The sequence below is a fragment of the Dreissena polymorpha genome, chromosome 5 (genome assembly GCF_020536995.1).
Source record: "Dreissena polymorpha isolate Duluth1 chromosome 5, UMN_Dpol_1.0, whole genome shotgun sequence".
NCBI classification, from domain to species: domain Eukaryota; kingdom Metazoa; phylum Mollusca; class Bivalvia; order Myida; family Dreissenidae; genus Dreissena; species Dreissena polymorpha.
Genome location: NC_068359.1, coordinates 46,067,159 through 46,088,472, shown reverse-complemented (window position 1 = coordinate 46,088,472; position 21,314 = coordinate 46,067,159). Strand labels below are relative to the sequence as shown.

Here is a 21,314-nt window from a genome sequence, read left to right as displayed (position 1 = left end):
GTCAAGGTCACGGTGATTCGACACAGTAAAATGGTTTCCGGATGATAACTCAAGAACCTTTACGCCTAGTATCATGAAACTTCATAGGTACCTTGATCATGACTCGCAGATGACCCCTATTGATTTTCAGGTCACTAGGTCAAAGGTCAAGGTCACGGTGACTTGAACCAGTAAAATGGTTTCCGGATGATAACTCAAGAACGCTTACGCCTAGGATCATGAAATTTTATAGGTACATTGATCATGACTCGCAGATGACCCCTATTGATTTTCATTTCACTAGGTCAAAGGTCAAGGTCACGGTGACTTGACACAGTAAAATGGCTTCTGGATGATAACTCAAGAAAGCTTACGCCTAGGACCATGAAACTTCATAGGTACATTGATCATGACTCACAGATGACCCCTATTAATTTTCAGGTCACTAGGTCAAAGGTCAAGGTCACTGTGACTCGACACAGTAAAATGATTTCCGGATGATAACTCAAGAAAGCTTACGCCTAGGATCATGAAAAATCATAGGTACATTGATCATGACTGACAGATGACCCCTATTGATTTTCAGGTCACTAGGTTGAAGGTCAAGGTCACAGCACAAAAAACGTATTCACACAATGGCTGCCACTACAATTGACAGCCTAATGGGGAGCATGCATGTTTTACAAACAGCCCTTGTTTATTAGGTTTTTGGATTTTTGAGACTGGAATTACAGTATATTTATATGAAATGAAGTAACCACTGGTTTGTAAATGTATTAGTGCTGTCAAAAAAGACATAATTAAGTTATGTAATGTTAAATATGAAATATTGTAATGCTAGCTTGGTTGCATAAAATAAAAAAAACACACTCTATATAGCTTTTCTAAATATTGGCATAGTCCTTTTTCAAAATGTGTTTTTTATTTATTACATCCCTTGAAATAATATGAAACTTCATTTATCAGCAGAACTGAAAACATGTGTTCCATTTACAAGAATGGTTACTATGACAACTGAGGTAACACTATATGGAGACCAATATTTAATATTTTGTTATTATATAGCTTTTAGTGAAGAGGGAATTGTGGCATTGAAGATCAATACTGGTGTTGTGCTCTTATAGTGAATGTTGCAGTCTGGTTGTGATAGTACTGTGAGAGTTGATCAAAATTCAGGCATCTATATCACAGCATCAGTGCTTCTGACCTTTGTTATGAGGAATTATTTTGTGCAATTATTGGCTTCATTTCACTCTGTGCTACTGACCTTTGTAATCAAGAATGATGGTGAGGCATTTGATTTTGGTCTGTCGATTTAAAGGCTGTGTGTTTGTGAACTAAACAAGAGGATAACCTGTACAATACTGGTATGACCTATACAATTTAGCAATTTGAACATATTATCAGGGATCATATTTTCCTACAACATCAATCAGTCTGGATTTAAAATGGGGGGAAATGTATTAAAAAAATAACGTCCGAAATAAAAAACGCCAGAATTTTTCAGGTCCAAATCGGGACATTCCATAAAAAATTGTCGGGAAATTTGACCAAAAAGCAGAACACCTGAAATGATCAATCATTCCACCTTTAGTCAGTATATTACTTACAAAAACTCTAATGTTCTGCCCAATTTTGACGATACATGCGTTTCATAAATTTGGGAACACAGCGTTCCCCATTCTCCGGAATTAAACACACTCCATAAGTTGTGGGGTCTCCCCGTATGCCTCGATTTGACATCCAATCGGTGCGGGGATATCCCCTTGAGCATATGTAAATCGTGTGACGCGATGTAGGCGCATTGAGCACTTTTCTTATTCAATTCGTCAATTATCTCTAAATTTAGTTTGATGCAATGCAATATGTTACAAATTATTTTCTGACAATCAGTCGAAAACAAAAGTTAATTTCTGTGAAACATAAATGCATATTGGTCAGCATCCAATTTGTTTGATGTACAAAATCGGTGTTTTGACAGGTTTTATAAACCTTAGGTGGTATAATACACAGGATAATAGTTGGCGTTTATTTCTGTATGATACATCTTTCGATAGAAATTAGAGACCCTATCATAAAAACACTGTGGTGTGAATGCCTGATAAACTCAATAATTTCCGATAAATCGCCAATAAGGTGTCAAAAACAACACTGTTGCACTCGAGTAGCAAAAGAGGGTTGTTAATTGGGGGCAATAAAGGAATTAGCGATGGTAAGTTTTAGCCAGACAGAGCTTGAATAGCGAATTTTATTGGGAACTTATAGACTTTGCATCGTTTTTTTACGAATGTCAGGACAGAATTAGATCGACTGTTTAGGATTTTCAATCGGTCTTTCATGACCCCAATCCGTCTAGGACCGACAAAACCGAAAAAAATATGATCCCTGCAAATTATAATGTAGCGACAATGTGAGGGTACACAAAATTTGCGTGACCACTAATGCGAGCGATCACAGATATTTTGACATTATTTTCTTATTAAAAGTTATATCACATTTGATTTGTGGTGCTTATTGTCCCCTTCAGGTGAAACCGGAGGGGACTTATGGTTTGCGCTCTGTGTGTCCGTGAGTCTAGTTGTCTGTCAGTCTGTCACACTTTTCTGGATCCTGCGATAACTTTAAAAGTTCTTCATATTTTTTCATAAAACTTGAAACATGGATAGATGGCAATATGGAGATTATGCATGTCATTTCATTTTGTTGCTATGTCAAGAATTCTGGTTGCTATGGCAATAAATATATTTTTAAAAAATCTTACAATGGTGGAGTTTCACCTGTAGGGGACAATATTGCTTGGCAATCTCTTGTAATACATACAGCTTTATATATTAAATTATTTTGTGCATGTATTTGATTTTAAAAGTTTAAAGTAATTCATGATTAAGTTATTTTTACTGTGATTCATATGTATATTTGCAGCCATTTTTTTTCCCTTTTGGGAAATCAAAAGTACAGTTACCAGCTTAATTTGGAAAAATTAGCGCGATAAAACCTGATATTGGGACAATTTGCGTCGGGAAGTCTTCAGATCGGGAAAATGGTTTATAACTAAGTGTTGTCAAGTTGTCAATATGATATTTTCTGCATAGAGAAATAAATTAATGTTGCATTTTATAAAAAAAATATATATATATATATAAAAAAAATTTTAAACCTTAAACCAGTAAAACATATATTTTTCCCAAATGGCTCCTAAAAGTACCAAATTGAAGGTTTCAAACAAATATATTTGTTATATATATAAATATATATATTTTTTTTATTTCAACATCTAGTTAATCTCCAATCCAGCTTTATAGGTTGAACCTTAGTAAAGATAGTATTGAAAAATGTCTTATTGTTAATTTTGAAGCATATGTTAGCAATACAACAACAACACTAATTTTATTAAAAACGCAGCGATTTTTCCCAATTCACAGGGACCCTGGTTGCCCCATTCCCAAAATGGTGAAAAAACACTGAAAACTTAGACCAAGTCTTTGCTTGTAACAGTGGTCCTAAAATCATCTGGTAATTTGATATCATGGTAATATAGAGAATATCAATTAATGTGATATGATACAGGTGAATAAGATTTCAATGACATATCATGTTTCTAAATTCATATGTTATTAAGGAGGATTTTATTGTTTGTTTGCTGGAAATTAGCTACACACTTAACATCTTCAAAAGTATCATGTTAATTTTTTGTGTACATGGATTTTTTATTAGAACAGTTAAGCCAAAACAAATTGAAACAGAGTCTTAAATTCACGTCCTGAAAATGAAAAAATTTCCCACTGCAAAACAGAATGTAAAATATTTCCAAACCTGCAATGGGACTAACCCAAGAAAAATACAAAAAAAAGTGTGATAAAAACCACCCTGGAAAAAAAATCTAAAAAACACCATGGCTTTGTGGCAGAAGAATGTATTGTTTAGTTTAGTTCCAAAAGTGAAATCAGCACTTATATTAAATAATTGGGTTCCCTTGCTTTGCACAGGTTGCAAATCTTTCTGTTTATTCAGAACAGTTTTATTTGTCGTTAAGTTCTTGATTAATTTTTGTGTATTTCATCAGTAATTGAATGTACACCAGCAATAATTTGGGTTGCCAGGAACTTATAGGCATTCCCACATTATGTGTAGTTACTTGACTTTTGAAACTCATTAATGCAGTGATGTAAAAAAAAATTACTCTCCACTAAGTCACATTTCCGCCAAGAGGTTTGATGATGTAATTCAGCAATTTTTTCCCTTCTTCATAAAGTACCGGAAAATGGCACTTTCAAAATCAGGAAAAAACTACTTATTTCCCAATAGCTGTCAAAAAAATCCCAATAAAAGGTTTCTATTTTGTTTAATTTTTTTTTATATTTTTATAAATAAAATACAACATTTAGTTAATTTTCTCTATGCAGCTCTATGGCTTGAACCTAAGTAAATATAATATTGACAATTTGACAACATTTAGTTATCAATTTTAAAGTTTTTGGGCCCAAAAAATCAAATACGTCCATTTCCCAATTTGAAGACTTCATGATGCAAATTTTCTATTTTCAGGGTTTGACGCGCCCTATTGGGCAAAAAAATTGCTGTAATTTGTTGTTAGCTCACCTCAACAGTGCTCACTCTGGCCTTCAGAAAACAATAGCCATAATTTTTTTCCTCAAGTGCTCATGGTGACTATTGTGGTCAGCCTATGTGGTGTCAAAACTAGGTCACCATATAAAGTCTTTGACAATGTATATACTGTATGAACTCAGAAGAGAGATTCAGGGCCATAATTGCCTTCATGTTTTTGATTTAAATTGCAGTTTAACATGTAACCTTGAAGAGATGGGGCACTAAGACAATGACGAGTAAAGGATGAGGTTGGAGAATGTATTGCATCGGGAGGTTGTGAAGATTTGTGATTGTTATCAAACAGGTTTAGAATAATCTCAATGAAAGATAGCATAGAGGGGCGCGTTTGTGATACCGCCACCATGGATTCCACGGATAACGCGTACTACAGTGACATGACCTGCGACACGAGCGTCACGTCAGAATCGTCAACTGTCGTTCAGACTAGACGGTCTTATCAAAAGAAACATCATAGGACGTCACAGGATCATCGGTTGCATTACCATGCTGATAAGGATGACTGTAGCCCGGACAGCGACGAGGCAAATAATAGTAAAATATTCTCGTTCATGAGACTGGAGACGGGAAAAATCGCGTTAAACAAGGGCACGTCACTCCCGTCTGAATTAGAAGAGCTGGACGGGGAGAGCTGTGACTGCCACTGTGGGGCCTGTTGTAGTTGCCAGAGCAATGCTCCCGCCACCAGACATTCGCAGGGTTGCCACGGTTACAAGTACATGTGCAAGAAAATGTCGGAGGGAGCTACAGAATGTCCCAACGCCAGCAGTAGCGAAACCCAGCTTCTGCCGAGTCCGACTGCCATAGAATCCTGGGGCCATTTTAGTAAGCACAGACAAAATCATTACAAGTACAGACGCAGCGATTATTCCAGTGACAGTGACGAAGACGGTGAGGTGGGATCGAAAAATCCCACTTTGAAAACAACAGTGCTAGTGAAACAAAAGTCCCATTTACCGAGTCTTACATTAACGAGACAAAATTCTACCTCTTCCAACAAGAGTTACGAAACAGCAGCTGCCGAAGGTTACGACATCTGCTCGTGGAAGGAGGGTGTAAAGCCTTGCACTTTCAAAGAGAGGGTCAAAGTAAGTATTAATTTAACCGGAGACATAGTTCTCTAGAAAGTTATGAACTTCAGGTTTAACTGTCAACTTCGTACATTGCAAACATTTGTTTCAGCCCATTTATTTTCGCCTGATTGCACCAAAAGTCTAAGGCTTATTGAAATGCTTTCTATTCAATTTCCTGGGTAGAATCAGTACTTGGTGTATTGAGGGGAGGTCTGGGTAGGATCAGTACTTGGTGTATTGAGGGGAGGTCTGATCCTGGGTAGAATCAGTACTTGGTGTATTGAGGGGAGGTCTGGGTAGAATCAGTACTTGGTGTATTGAGGGGAGGTCTGATCCTGGGTAGAATCAGTACTTGGTGTATTGAGGGGAGGTCTGGGTAGGATCAGTACTTGGTGTATTGAGGGGAGGTCTGATCCTGGGTAGGATCAGTACTTGGTGTATTGAGGGGAGGTCTGATCCTGGGTAGAATCAGTACTTGGTGTATTGAGGGGAGGTCTGGGTAGGATCAGTACTTGGTGTATTGAGGGGAGGTCTGATCCTGGGTAGGATCAGTACTTGGTGTATTGAGGGGAGGTCTGATCCTGGGTAGAATCAGTACTTGGTGTATTGAGGGGAGGTCTGGGTAGGATCAGTACTTGGTGTATTGAGGGGAGGTCTGGGTAGAATCAGTACTTGGTGTATTGAGGGGAGGTCTGGGTAGAATCAGTACTTGGTGTATTGAGGGGAGGTCTGATCCTGGGTAGAATCAGTACTTGGTGTATTGAGGGGAGGTCTGGGTAGAATCAGTACTTGGTGTATTGAGGGGAGGTCTGGGTAGGATCAGTACTTGGTGTATTGAGGGGAGGTCTGATCCTGGGTAGGATCAGTACTTGGTGTATTGAGGGGAGGTCTGATCCTGGGTAGAATCAGTACTTGGTGTATTGAGGGGAGGTCTGGGTAGGATCAGTACTTGGTGTATTGAGGGGAGGTCTGATCCTGGGTAGGATCAGTACTTGGTGTATTGAGGGGAGGTCTGATCCTGGGTAGAATCAGTACTTGGTGTATTGAGGGGAGGTCTGGGTAGGATCAGTACTTGGTGTATTGAGGGGAGGTCTGATCCTGGGTAGAATCAGTACTTGGTGTATTGAGGGGAGGTCTGATCCTGGGTAGAATCAGTACTTGGTGTATTGAGGGGAGGTCTGGGTAGGATCAGTACTTGGTGTATTGAGGGGAGGTCTGATCCTGGGTAGAATCAGTACTTGGTGTATTGAGGGGAGGTCTGGGTAGGATCAGTACTTGGTGTATTGAGGGGAGGTCTGATCCTGGGTAGAATCAGTACTTGGTGTATTGAGGGGAGGTCTGGGTAGGATCAGTACTTGGTGTATTGAGGGGAGGTCTGATCCTGGGTAGAATCAGTACTTGGTGTATTGAGGGGAGGTCTGGGTAGGATCAGTACTTGGTGTATTGAGGGGAGGTCTGATCCTGGGTAGAATCAGTACTTGGTGTATTGAGGGGAGGTCTGGGTAGGATCAGTACTTGGTGTATTGAGGGGAGGTCTGATCCTGGGTAGAATCAGTACTTGGTGTATTGAGGGGAGGTCTGGGTAGGATCAGTACTTGGTGTATTGAGGGGAGGTCTGATCCTGGGTAGAATCAGTACTTGGTGTATTGAGGGGAGGTCTGGGTAGGATCAGTACTTGGTGTATTGAGGGGAGGTCTGATCCTGGGTAGAATCAGTACTTGGTGTATTGAGGGGAGGTCTGATCCTGGGTAGAATCAGTACTTGGTGTATTGAGGGGAGGTCTGGGTAGGATCAGTACTTGGTGTATTGAGGGGAGGTCTGATCCTGGGTAGAATCAGTACTTGGTGTATTGAGGGGAGGTCTGATCCTGGGTAGAATCAGTACTTGGTGTATTGAGGGGAGGTCTGGGTAGGATCAGTACTTGGTGTATTGAGGGGAAGTCTGAAAAATACTCCTACATTGGGGATCGAACCCTTGATCTCTTGATTATTAGGCGAACACTACATTCAGTACACCATGCATGCCTTTTCCTGGCCATTTTGGGAAAAATGCTATTTAGGATTCGGAATGTGCTTGCTCAAAAATTCCACTGATTTTGGAAAAACTAATTTTATATAACTTAGTAATATTTCAAATAAGCAGAACAAACTCATATGTATTATATTAATTTGCTTTGTTAGATAGAATGGAAATAAAATTGAGATACAATAATCATAATAAACGTATTTCTTTGTGGGGGGTAATTGGGATTTTATTTTCAAATTGGGATTTTTTTACAACTTCGATTTGGGAATGGGTCTGTTTATCGGACCCATAGATTTGCCAAGAAAAAGCCTGCAATTGCAACCTGTAAGAATCAACTGAGGAACATATAGGTCACTCCCAATGTTAACACAATTTTTAATTATTATTTTTTTTTGAAAATGCTAATTAATTGTCAAATGAGTATGACTATCTGAAATTAAATGTACCCAACAAATGCTTACAATTTAAATTACAGTTTTGGGAGGTAATTCAGTTGCTTTTCAATTCTTAATTTAAGAAGGAAGCTGGCATCAAGTCTGGTATTTCTGAAAATTAAGCCTTTGCATGCTGGGAAATTTGACGTCTGCTAAAATGTCTTCTGCTGAATTTCTAAAATTAGCATTTTCTTCGATTTTTTTCAAAGAACACTATCAGAAAAGCAAACAGTTTGGATCCTGATGAGACGCCACGTTCTGTGGCGTCTCATCTGGATCCAAACTGTTTGCAAAGGCCTTCAAAATCCGGTTCCCGCACTGTAAGGGTTAATAAAAATTCCTAATATTGTGCCTTGCATGCGCATGTATCCCTGACACTACCATCAAAAAATGTAAAACAGGCTGTCTAAATTCTGGATGGCATACATTTTCAATATTATGCCCAGTATCCCTGACATTGCCATAAAAAAAGTACAACAGTCTGTCTGAATTCTGGGTGGCATAAATTCCAATAGTCTGCACTTTATCCCTGATTAAAAAAGTAAAACAGGCTGTCTGAGATCTTGGGTGACATTACATTTTAACATTTCATCTGTACTAACAGTGGTTTTGCTGTCAATTGCCATTGTTGACAAATTTGCAAAGGTTGTGACAATTATTTCGAAGTTTCCAATTTCAATGATGACAACATACTTATATCGAATAACGTTTTTATCCCCACGCTTTTTGAAAAAAAGGTGGGGATATTGTGGTGATCTCCGCCGTCCGTCCGTCCGTCTGTCCGTCCGTCTGTCCGTCCGTCTGTCCGTCCGTCCTGGCCACTATCTCCTCCTACACTAAAAGCACTAGAACCTTGAAATTTACACACATGGTAGCTATGAGCATATGTGCGACCCTGCACTATTTGGAATTTTGATCTGACCCCTGGGTCAAAAGTTATAGGGGTTGGGGTGGGGCCGCGTCAGAAATTATCACTCATTTTTTTAGGTTATTTTACATTTACTTCTTTATTTCTACACCGATTCACTTCAAATTGATACTGGACCTCACCTATGACAATACGGTCAATCTCAACCATGCATGGCCCCATTCCCAACCCTGGGGCGCCCCGCCCACATAGGCCACACCCACCAAAAATTTCCATTTACTATAATTTTTTCATTTCTACACGGATTCACTTCAAATTGATACTGAACTTTTGTTATGACATTAGGGTCAATCTCAACTATGCATGGCCCCAATCCCAACCCTGGGGCGCCCGCCCACATAGGCCACACCCACCAAAAAATTCCATTTACTATAATTTTTTCATTTCTACACGGATTCACTTCAAATTGATACTGAACTTCTCTTATGACATTAGGGTCAATCTCAACTATGCATGTTCCCATAACCAACCCTGGGGCCCCGCCCACATAGACCACACCCACCCAAAATTGCCTTTACTATAATTTCTTCATTTCTACACCGATTCACTTCAAATTGATATTGAACTTCTCTTATGACAATACAGTCAATCTCAACTATGCATGGCCCCATTACCAACCCTGGGGCGCCCCGCCCACATAGACCACACCCACCCAAAATTGCCTTTTACTATAATTTCTTCATTTCTACACCGATTCACTTCAAATTGATACTGAACCTCTCTTATGACAATACGGTCAATCTCAACTATGCATGGCCCCATTACCAACCCTGGGGCGCCCTGCCCACATATGTCACACCCACCCAAAATTGCCTTTTACTATAACTTCTTCATTTCTACACCAATTCACTTCTAATTGATGATGAACTTCTCTTATGACAATACGGTCAATCTCAGCTATGCATGGCCCCATTACCAACCCTGGGGCACACCTAGGTCAAACATTCGGCGTGGGGATACGCGTCGGCCTCTGCCGCGCCATTTCTAGTTATGAAATACATATGTATAACACATGGATTTAACACATTATGCAATAAAGTACATAAAAAGCGTGTTTTGAAATTGCCAAACTATGCTTATCCATACATCCTGACAAGTTATATCATGGCCGGATATATCGGGATCATGATCTTTGGACCCCGCGAACCGCAATATATTAGAGTTGCACACACAGCTATGTGGTGCTTTTCTTCAAATAACTTTTTTATGCCCCCGGTAGAGTGGCATATAGCAGTTGAACTGTCAGTTCGTCTGTCTTTCAGTCTGTGCGTCCGTCTGAAAACTTTAACATTGGCCATAACTTTTGCAATATTGAAGAAAGCAACTTGATATTTGGCATGCATGTGTATCTCATGGAGCTGCACATTTTAAGTGGTGAAAGGTCAAGGTCATTCTAATTTGCTTTACTTGTTTGTGTATAAAACATTAGAAACAGCATACAACTCAGTCATATTTTTAGTCCCCTACCAGTGAAACCGGAGAGGGACTTATGATTTGCACTGTGTGTGTCTGTCAGTCTGTCACACTTTTCTGGATCCTGCGATAACTTTAAAAGTTCTTCTTATTTTTTCATGAAACTTGAAACATGGACAGATGGCAATATAGAGATTATATGCACATCATTTCATATTGTTCCTACGGCAAGAATTCTGGTTGCTATGGCAACAAATAGACTAGAAATATTGCTGAAAATGGTGGATCCTGCGATAACTTTAAAAGTTCAGAATATTTTTTCATGAAACTTCAAAAAAGGATAGATGGCAATATGGAGATTACATGTATGCATGTCACTTCATTTTGTTCCTATGTCAAGAATTCTGGTTGCTACCAGTAGGGGACTTTTAATGCTTGGCAATAGTCTTAATGTAATCATACTTAAGCCAACTTGAAGTAACTCTTCTGTCTTAAAATTGAACTAAGAATTTTAGAAAATTTGTGTACAGATTTTTTGCCAACTTTTTGACACTGTTGATTTTTTAGCTCGGCTGTTTTCTGAGAAAATCCGAGGTATTGTCATAGCCAGCTTGTCGTGTCGTCTGCCGTCCGATGGCGTCGTGCTAAAACTTTGACATTTTGCTCTAAAATCAAAGTGCTTCTACCTACAACTTTGAAACTTCATATATACATGCACCTTGATGAGTTCTACATGCCACACCCATTTTTTGGGTCACTAGGTCAAAGGTCAAGGTCACTGTGACCTTTAAAAAAAAAAATTCTGACAAGCTTTCATTTATTAAAAAATGCACCCGCAGCGGAGCGTTGGCACCTGTTGTCCGGTGCTCTTGTTTTATTTTCTGTCAAAGAACTTTCCATATTGTCACCAATTGTATTAATATGGCTTCAGATAGCATGCAACAAACTTAATTATTTTAATCATTAATAAATGGTGTTTATAAGTTTTGTACTTGTGCAAGGTGATATCTTATATCAATTTGCAATCGTAACCTTTTTGTGTCGTAGACAACCCATCTTGGAAATCAAATTCAATACCCTTCAATATGGAGAAATATTGAATGCATTCGATTGGCTGAGAGTGTAACTGATTATCATAACTGATTCAACCAATCAAAAAGCAGATCTCAAGCAGAATTTTATTTGTAACCTGTTAACAAAGAGAACTTTGATATCATCCTCAATTATTTTCCACATTTTTGACGATTCATCTCATGCATTTTGTGTGCAACATAAATCACAACTACACTAGTTTTTTTTGCGACATTTGTGAACATTATGTTGTAACATGTCAATTTCTCAGCCCCATCTATAAAGAAAAGTTTGCAAGTGACAGTCATTTAACCCATTTATGCCTAGCGTCTTGAAAAAAGGTCTTGGCAAACAGCGCAGACCCAGATGAGATGCCGCATGATGCGGCGTCTCATCAGGGTCTGCGTTGTTTGCTTAAAGGAATTTCTGTAAGAAATATTCTAAATATAGAAATAAATATACTAGACATCCCTAATTTTGGAAATAAATTGATCCAATTTAGTCTATTTAGAAGAATGGGAGATTCCACTAGGAATAAAAAGGTTAAGGTCCTGTCTATAGATGGATATTTGAGGATATCTTCATATATTATTGACATTTTAATCTTCTCTTTCAGATCATGCTCGAGTGGTTTTCCGATTTCAATGATGAACAAAAAAATCTTACGCTTAAGGAACTGCTGGTAAGAACAAACAGTATGTGAACATTACTATTGAATATGGAAATATCATACGGAATATGACGTGTATGTATTAGTCGAGTGGAGTGTGTTATGACATAACACACAAAAAGATATGCTTGATTTGAGACTTACCTTTGTTACATCGTTGTCGTACTGACCTTTCAGCTCATTTTCAGCACAGATATTTGTTAGTAGAAATGGGTGTTTCTTTTTATGCTCCCCTTAATTTTTTTTGGGGGGAGCATATAGTCGCCGCTTCGTCTGTCAGTGCGTGTGTCCGTCTGACCATGCACATTTTTTGTCCGGGCTATTTCTCAGCAATTAGTGACCGGAATTCAATTAAACTTTATGGGAAGCTTCACTACCAAGAGGAGATGTGCATATTATCAGCAGGTTCTGGTGGGATGATTTTTCACAGAGTTATGGCCCTTTGAAATGTTCCATTAACTGTACATATAGTGCAATTCTTGTCCCCCCAACTACTAGACGTTTCCTTTTATCTGAATATATAGTGCAATATTGTGACAAAAAAAACCTTTGGGGAGCATCACCCGTCTCCGACGGTTTCTTGTTTTACATTTGGTAAAAAGGTTAGTTATTATGGAGGCCGACTTACACAATGTTAGCCTTAACTGGATTTTCGTTTAGAAGTGACTTTTTGTGAACAAAAGAATTTCATCATAGTAGAAAGTTTCGTCCCTAATGAGCCTGTGCGGACTAAGGGTATCACGTTTTCAGATTTTTCTAAACATTTAAACGAAATGAAATAAACGAAACGTTACCATTTAAACGGTATCCCTATGTCCATTTAAAAAGCATCAGTACCATTGCATTTCCAAACTGAACATAGTAATTATTTCCTGAAGTTATATTCAATGCATATCCCATTTGCGCAATACGTCATATTAAAACCATAAAATATTATAAACCAGACCATCCGTATCACCACATGTGTATTCGTCATTCTATAATTTTTTGTATGCCCCCCTTAGAGGAAGAGGGGGTATATTGTTTTGCTCATGTCGGTCTGTCCGTATGTCCGCCCACCAGATGGTTTCCGGATGATAACTCAAGAACACTTAGGCCTAGGATCATGCAACTTCATAGGTACATTGATCATGACTAGCAGATGACCCCTATTGATTTTGAGGTCACTAGGTCAACAGTCAAGGTCACGGTGACCCGAAATAGTAAAATGGTTTCCGGATGATAACTCAAGAAATCTTAGGCCTAGGATCATGAAACTTCATAGGTACATTGATCATGACTCGCAGATGACCCCTATTGATTTTGAGGTCACTAGGTCAAAGGTCAAGGTCACGGTGACCCGAAATAGTAAAATGATTTCCGGATAATAACTTAAGAACGCTTATGCCTAGGATCATGAAACATCATAGGTACATTGATCATGACTCGCAGATGACCCCTATTGATTTTCAGGTCACTAGGTCAAAGGTCAAGGTCACGGTGACCCGAAATAGTAAAATGGTTTCCGGATGATAACTCAAGAACGCTTATGCCTAGGATCGTGAAACTTCATAGATACATTGATCATGACTCGCAGATGACCTCTATTGATTTTCAGGTCACAAGGTCAAAGGTCAAGGTCACGGTGACCCGAAATAGTAAAATGGTTTCCGGATGATAACTCAAGAACGCTTACGCCTAGGATCATGAAACTTCATAGGTACATTGATCATGACTCGCAGATGACTCCTATTGATTTTCAGGTCACTAGGTCAAAGGTCAATGTCACGGTGACCCGAAATAATAAAATGGTTTCTGCATGATAACTCAAGAACGCTTATGCCTAGATTTTTTTAAGTTTACCCGAACATGCTCAACTTGATATTACATAAATCAGGGGTTCCGCTGTCGATCGCCATTGGCGCCAAATGGCGCTAAATTTTTAAATGTGGCTCCAATATTTTAAAAGTGGCGAATTTCAAAAAATCGGTAAAATCCTATCCGAAAATGTACTGCGAGTCGAAAGCACGCGACCGAGCATTAGCGGCCAGCGTCTGTCAGTTGTAAATATTGATTTATGACGATGTAAGCGACCTACAGTGCAGAGTGCATTAGAAATCACCGAAGCGTGTAAGTGTTACAAACGGTGTTTTTACTGCTATTGTCAAGTTTTATGGGGGTTATTATCGGATTAACGGCTCCTTTATGATATTGAGCAATAAGTTAAGTAACACGGGGACAAACTGTCATGATGATCAATAATTATAATGATTATTAGGGCCGCTATTTCTTTGTTAAAATCAAAACCATGGGGCTGGCAAAAGCATTTAATTTCTCAACATCAACAAATAAAAACTTGTTTCAACAGGTATTTGTGAGCATTTCTGTTTAATAGATTCATTATTGTAATGTTCTGGGAAGGATATAAATTATTAAGATAACAACAATTTCTGAATTAAATATAAAACATTCACTCGATGTACTATATTTCGGATATGTTAAATTCGGACATTTAAAGATAGGGACATTTATGTGTTGGTTTGATGTTGATAGTTTGTAAAAATATGTTTTATGTTATTTCAGGCAACTAGAATGGATTGTGGCAATTATCTGGGCCTTTCTGTCAGGAAAAAGGCGTGAACAACAGTCATTTAATTGAACCTGGAAATCATCCACCACTAACAGAAAACTTGTTAACAACAGAAGCTGATGTATATCATGTCCAAATGACCAAATATAACTGTTAAACAATTTGAAGTGAGATGCTTTATTTTCTGATTCCCTTTCAAATGATGAACATTGGTGTGATTTTATGTTTAAATAATTAATTTCGAAACATTTATGCAGCATACTGTTTAATACATTGATGTTAACATTATTATATTATTTTGGTTATCTGTGTTGTTTATCAAGTTGAAAAAAATGTTATTTATATACAAATAAAGCTTATTAAGACTTATGAAGGTATGACTTATGAAGGTACTTATTGTTTTTTTTATGAAATAACATACTTTTTAACGTGATAATATAGTCAATGACATTAATGTAGTAAGGTTTCTTAAAATGATTGTTCTTATTAATAAGGTGGAATAACCGACAGTATTCACGCCGCGAAAAAGTGGCGACAACTTTTTTTGGGCCAGTGGAACCCCTGATAAATTTAAATGTTTGATCTTAACCCATTTATGCCGAGTGGACTCTCCCATTCTTCTAACCTGGATCAATTTTTTTCCAAAATTAGGGATGTCTAGTATACTTATTTCTATATTTAGAATATCTCTTACAGAAATTCTTTTAAGCAAATAGCGCGGACCCTGATGAGACGACGCATCATGCTGCGTCTCATCTGGGTCTACGTTGTTTGCCAAGGCCTTTTTTCAAGACACTAGGCATAAATGGGTTAATATAACTTAAATACAAAAACATGTTTTATCCAACATATTGTTTTGTCGTTTAAAACGTTAAATAGTAATTTGTTGTAATGCCAATAACAAAAGACTATACATGCATTTTGATCTTTAAAAAAATTGCTTTGAACTTAAATCTTTGTTCAGCCAATTTTGAAAATGGTTGTGCAAACATCACAAAAGTTGACATTATTCAGTTGTCTGATTGTCTGATACAACCAATATATAGGTTGGGACAGGTAAAAAAAAGTAATTCTGTAATAAACTATGAAGAAAAATTGGGTAAAAAAAGCAAATTATTTGGCTGGATTGCCTTCCAACACTTAAAAAGTTGACATTTATACGATACAGCACAAGGTATTTTGGTACTTGCACCCTGTACCATACAGTACTATAAAATCATGTTTAATAAGGGAAATAAATCAAACAGTTCAATTTGTAAGAGTGTCTGGCACAGTTATTTTTCGTTTATTATGCCCCCCTTCGAAGAAGAGGGGGTATATTGTTTTGCACGTCGGTCCGTCGGTCGGTCCGTCCACCAAATGGTTTCCGGATGATAACTCAAGAACGCTTACACCTAGGATCATGAAACTTCATAGGCACATTGATCATGACTCGCAGATGACCCCTATTGATTTTCAGGTCACTAGGTCAAAGGTCAAGGTCACGGTGACTCAAACCAGTAAAATGGTTTCCAGATGATAACTGAAGAATGCTTATGCCTAGGATCATGAAACTTCATAGGTACATTGATCATGACTCGCAGATGACCCCTATTGATTTTCAGGTCACTAGGTCAAAGGTCAAGGTCACGGTGACTCAACACAGGAAAATGGTTTCCTGATGAAAACTCAAGAACGCTTACGCCTAGGATCATGAAACTTCATAGGTACATTGATCATAACTCGCAGTTTACCTTTATTGATTTTCAGGTCACTGGGTCAAAGGTCATGGTCACGGTGACTCGACACAGTAAAATGGTTTCCGGATGATAACTCAAGAACGCTTTAACCTAAGATCATGAAACTTCATAGGTACATTGATCATGACTCGCAGATGACCCCTATTGATTTTCAGGTCACTAGGTCAAAGGTCAAGGTCACTGTGACTCGAAACAGTAAAATGGTTTCCGGATGATAACTCAAGAATGTTTACGCCTAGGATCATGAATTTTCATAGGTACATTAATCATCACTGGCAGATGACCCCTATTAATTTTCAGGTCACTAGGTCAAAGGTCAAGGTCACAGTGACTCTAAACAGTAAAATGGTTTCCTGATGATAACTCTAGAATAATTAGACCTAGGATCATGAAACTTCAAAGGTAAATTGATCATGACTGGCAGATGACCCCTATTGATTTTCAAGTCACTAGGTCAAAGGTCAAGGTCACATTGACTCGAAACAGTAAAATGGTTTCCCGATGATCACTCTAGAATAATCTGGCCTAGGATCATGAAACTTCAAAGGTAAATTGATCATGACTGGTAGATGACCCCTATTGATTTTCAAGTCACTAGGTCAAAGGTCAAGGTCACAGTGACAAAAAACGTATTCACACAATGGCTGCCACTACAACTGACAGCCCATATTTCATTCATTGTATGTGTGTGTCAAAAAACTTTAACCTTGGTTAAAGTTTCACAGTGACTCGAAACAGTAAAATGGTTTCTTGATGATAACTCAAGAATAATCAGGCCTAGGATCATGAAACTTCATAGGTACATTGATCATGACTGGCAGATGACCCCTATTGATTTTCAGGTCATAAGGTCAAAGGTCAAGGTCACAGTGATAAAAACGTATTCACACAATGGCTTCAACTACAACTGACAGCCCATATGGGGGGCATGCATGTTTTACAAACAGCCCTTGTTTAAAGAATGTCGGAAATAATGTAAAATCAATGAAAAATACGTATCCGAAAACGACACTCCGAAAATAATGTACGTATTTTGCACATGAAACACAATGTGCATATCGTTTGACGGCAGAAAATGAAAAACCAGTTAATTAGCAAAAATGTAAACAATATATAATTTGGTTAAAGTATTGCTTTTCAACATGCTACCGTGTTTTACTTTGCTAATCAATGACTTAAAATATTTTAAGATGGCGGCATATGCACTGTCTTGTTGCCATGTTGTAAGATTTTCGGAAAGTAGTGAAGATTTTTCCTTAGTTTCCGTTCATGTCTGTGCCATCCTCTAACCAATCAAAAATAAATTACTGCCAAATTTGGTAGCCCAGATTTACCGCAAGTACCCGGATTTCGCAGTTCGTCATCTATATACTTCATACGGCTAGTTGGCTACGTTATTTTCACCCCAATATTTATTATATTGATATTGACTATCATTTAAACGTTTATTGTTTTGGTAAACGTTTTTGAGCAAAACACAAAACGCGATCGTTCAAACGTTTTAACGTGATACCCTTAGTGCGGACTGCACAAGCTTATATTGGGCAACACTTTACGCTCAAGCATTAAGCCTAGTTTTCCCTGATCAAGGCTCTTATGACTGTCCTATTGCCACAGGTGGGCTGCGAGTTGCCCCAACTTCACCTGCTCTCCGTGAAGATGGAGGCTAACTTACACCATGGCTGCCCCCCGAACTGCCAGGACCTGCTGACGTGGCTGCCCACCAACCAGGCAACCAAGATACTCTCCTACCTTGACCCAGGTAACTAGCTTCTGTTATATCAGTCTTGTGGAATATGTTCAATTTCTGAAATCAAGTTTGTCAGCAAAAATTTGAGATTCATTTTAGGAAAACAGGGCTTAATGCGACAATGCTCCGCCTAGAATTGATTTTTGTTTAGATGAGACTTCCTTTTAAAGAAAAATTTCATAAATGCATATAGTGTGTTCTCTTGTTAGGACTCTTTATCCACACACATAAGCCCTGTTTTTCCAAAGCAAGGTTCATTTATATTGTATTGTATTTCTGCCACTTAAACTAACTTACTCTGTTTATTTTGCTGTGTGCTGTAACAAAAGATTGCATCTTTAGCAAATTCATTGCATAATTAGATACAATGACAGAAGAAAGCGGCACACTGATTGATAAATATTTGAATTACTGATATTGCCTTTATAACAAGCACATGTCATAAGCATTTGCAAACAGCAATATGTAACCCTTTGCCAGTTTTACAACTTTTGATTCGGATAATGCAAACAATATGTATGAAGAAGATACTTTTGAATTCCTTTTAGGTTCAGCTCTATGTATGTTTTTATGTCCTCCACCACTATAGTGGGGGACATATTGTTTTTGCCCTGTCTGTTGGTCTGTTGGTTGGTTGGTTTGCGCCAACTTTAACATTTGCAATAACTTTTGCAATATTGAAGATAGCAACTTGATATTTGGCATGCATATGTATCTCATGGAGCTGCACGTTTTGAGTGGTGAAAGGTCAAGGTCATCCTTCAAGGTAAAAGGTAAAAAAAACTAAATCAAAGCGGCGCACAAGGGGACATAGTGTTTTTGACAAACACATTTCTTGTTTATATCTGCAAAGTAACGAGTATCGTGTTTCTGCAAAACTTTATGTAAGTTATTAAGTAAAAAATCACAAAAAAGGAACCTGCCATCAGTGCTTCTTGTATTGGAACCAGTGAGTCTGTGTAGAGGTTCCCAAGTGTGCAAGGTGTGGAACCAGTTGTCAGAAGAGCTGTTACTATCACTAATTGTATTGGATCCATTGAGTCTTTGTAGTGGTTTCCAGGTGTGCAAGGTGTGGAACCAGTTATCAGAAAAACTGTAATTATCAATGCTATTTGTATTGGTTCCAGTGAGTCTGTGTAGAGCTTGCCAGGTGTGCAAGGTGTGGAACCAGTTGTCGGAAGAGCTGTCGCTATGGCGACGCTTCTGTTGCCAACCAAAATGGCGGCTGTGCAAGGCGGCTGAGCACAAACAGGTGATCAGTCACATGTCACACGGCAGTATACAGGTAGGTGAACGTACACCGGCAGTGATTTTATTAGTTTAAAACTATTTATTTAAGCTCCATTGGATTGAAAGCTGAAGGCTTATTGAAGTTGCCTGGGTAGAACCAGTCCTTTTGTGGCCTTTGTGTGAACAGACCTGTGATCCTCCAATCACCAGGCAGACACATTATTCACCACACCACAGTGATTTATGAGATTTTATTGAGAGATAATTGTATTTTGATATGCCATCTATTGATGCTAATTGGTAACATTTGTTAAGAGATAATTGTATTTTGGTATATCATCAATTTATGCTTAATTGGACACATTTCATGATCCTTTTTGGGGTTCTTTTTTTAAATAATAGTCAGTTTAAACTGTTTGCAAACAGTTCAATGCAAGTAAATTAATAATCACTAATGCAAGCTCTTATTTTTCATCCCAATAATAAAATGTTTAAAGGTAAATGTTTGTCAATTTTAAATAAAATTCATGATTAAAGCACAACATTGAAATGTAAATGTATGTCCATTTTTAATAAAGTTCATGATTAAAGCATTACATTTGATTTGTTCAATTTAGATACAGCAGTGGTAAAGAAAACTTATCTGATCCAAAATAAAGTTGACAAAAACTCGGACTATGTACCAGGAATAAACAACTGCATACTGCCATATGTTTTTATCAGAAATATGATAGTATTTCACCAACAATAACATGTATATTTTTATTTAAAAGAGTATATTTTATCAGTTGCAAAAAGTGCTTTCTTGCTACGCAGATGTAACTAACCTAATTTGAAATACATAAGGTCACATTACAAGACGTCTTTTTCCCAGTTTATTTGATTTTATGGACAGCATATACAGGAGAAGTTCATAAATGGCACAATTGTTTATAATTTGCAAGTATAAATTATCATGCATAGAAAGTTTATAAACATCATTTCACCATTTATTGAAAACTATTGAAAAGAAGACACATTGTGAGCTCAACTTGCATTTGTTCATTTTGATCAACATTGATCCAGTGAATTTGAAATCAGTGATAGCAATTTTTAGAGCGCATTTGAAGGCAAAGTATAAAATTATTTTATTGTAAGAGTGAATTAAACAGTCTTTTTCATTGAATGCCATGAGTAATAGTGTTCATTATTATCTTCAAGTAGAAAATGTATTCATAATTTTATTGTACTAACTTTTGTAAATAATAAATTAAATTTTAATCCCAAAATTTATGGTGGAAATTAAACCATTGTTGTTTGTTGGCATTCCATAAAATTGGAAAACTTAAGCAATTCTATTTGGGATTGAAATCTCCTGCAGCCGCTGCTTAATTATCTGTATAAATCTAGATCAAAAGTTATTTAAGGCAGCTATTTTGAAAAAGTCCAAGATTATGTTGTTTTTGTGAATAGTTCAGTGGAACTGGAGTTTATGTCAGTTTTGCTGCTTTTTGTTGCCTTAAAATAGTCTGTAGCCAGCACGGCTTGTAACTGATACTGAGTATCAGACATGAAATGCTGACTGTCTGGAACACACATATTCGGGCTATTTTATTTTGGGCATGTGTCTTACTTGAGTTCCACGATAACATAATGTTTCTTACTTAAGTTTCACAACAAGATGATCACAAATGTATGGTATTGCTTTGAATACCTCGAGCTGTCACTGACAGTTTGTTGTAGATGGATAAACTGCAAGTGACAGATCGTGATATTTGAAGCAATGACAACATGCATAAAAAATATTGTAATGATCGCAAAGCCTCAA

At 37.6% G+C, this 21,314-nt stretch overlaps 2 protein-coding genes across 3 annotated transcripts in view; both read left to right on the top strand.

Annotated features, from left to right (window-relative positions):
- Positions 1 to 21,314, top strand: part of LOC127880507 (F-box/WD repeat-containing protein 7-like) — a 67,152-nt gene that overhangs the window by 17,888 nt on the left and 27,950 nt on the right. The window contains exons 2-5 of the mRNA XM_052427813.1: positions 4,779 to 5,693; positions 12,166 to 12,231; positions 18,145 to 18,289; positions 19,405 to 19,562. Coding sequence (XP_052283773.1) covers positions 4,908 to 5,693; positions 12,166 to 12,231; positions 18,145 to 18,289; positions 19,405 to 19,562 — 1,155 coding nt within the window. The 5' untranslated portion in view covers positions 4,779 to 4,907. The remainder of the gene's footprint in view (positions 1 to 4,778; positions 5,694 to 12,165; positions 12,232 to 18,144; positions 18,290 to 19,404; positions 19,563 to 21,314) is intronic.
- The window catches only part of LOC127880518 (protein rolling stone-like), a 317,579-nt gene that overhangs the window by 274,116 nt on the left and 22,149 nt on the right, over positions 1 to 21,314 (top strand). The gene's annotated exons all lie outside the window — the stretch shown is intronic.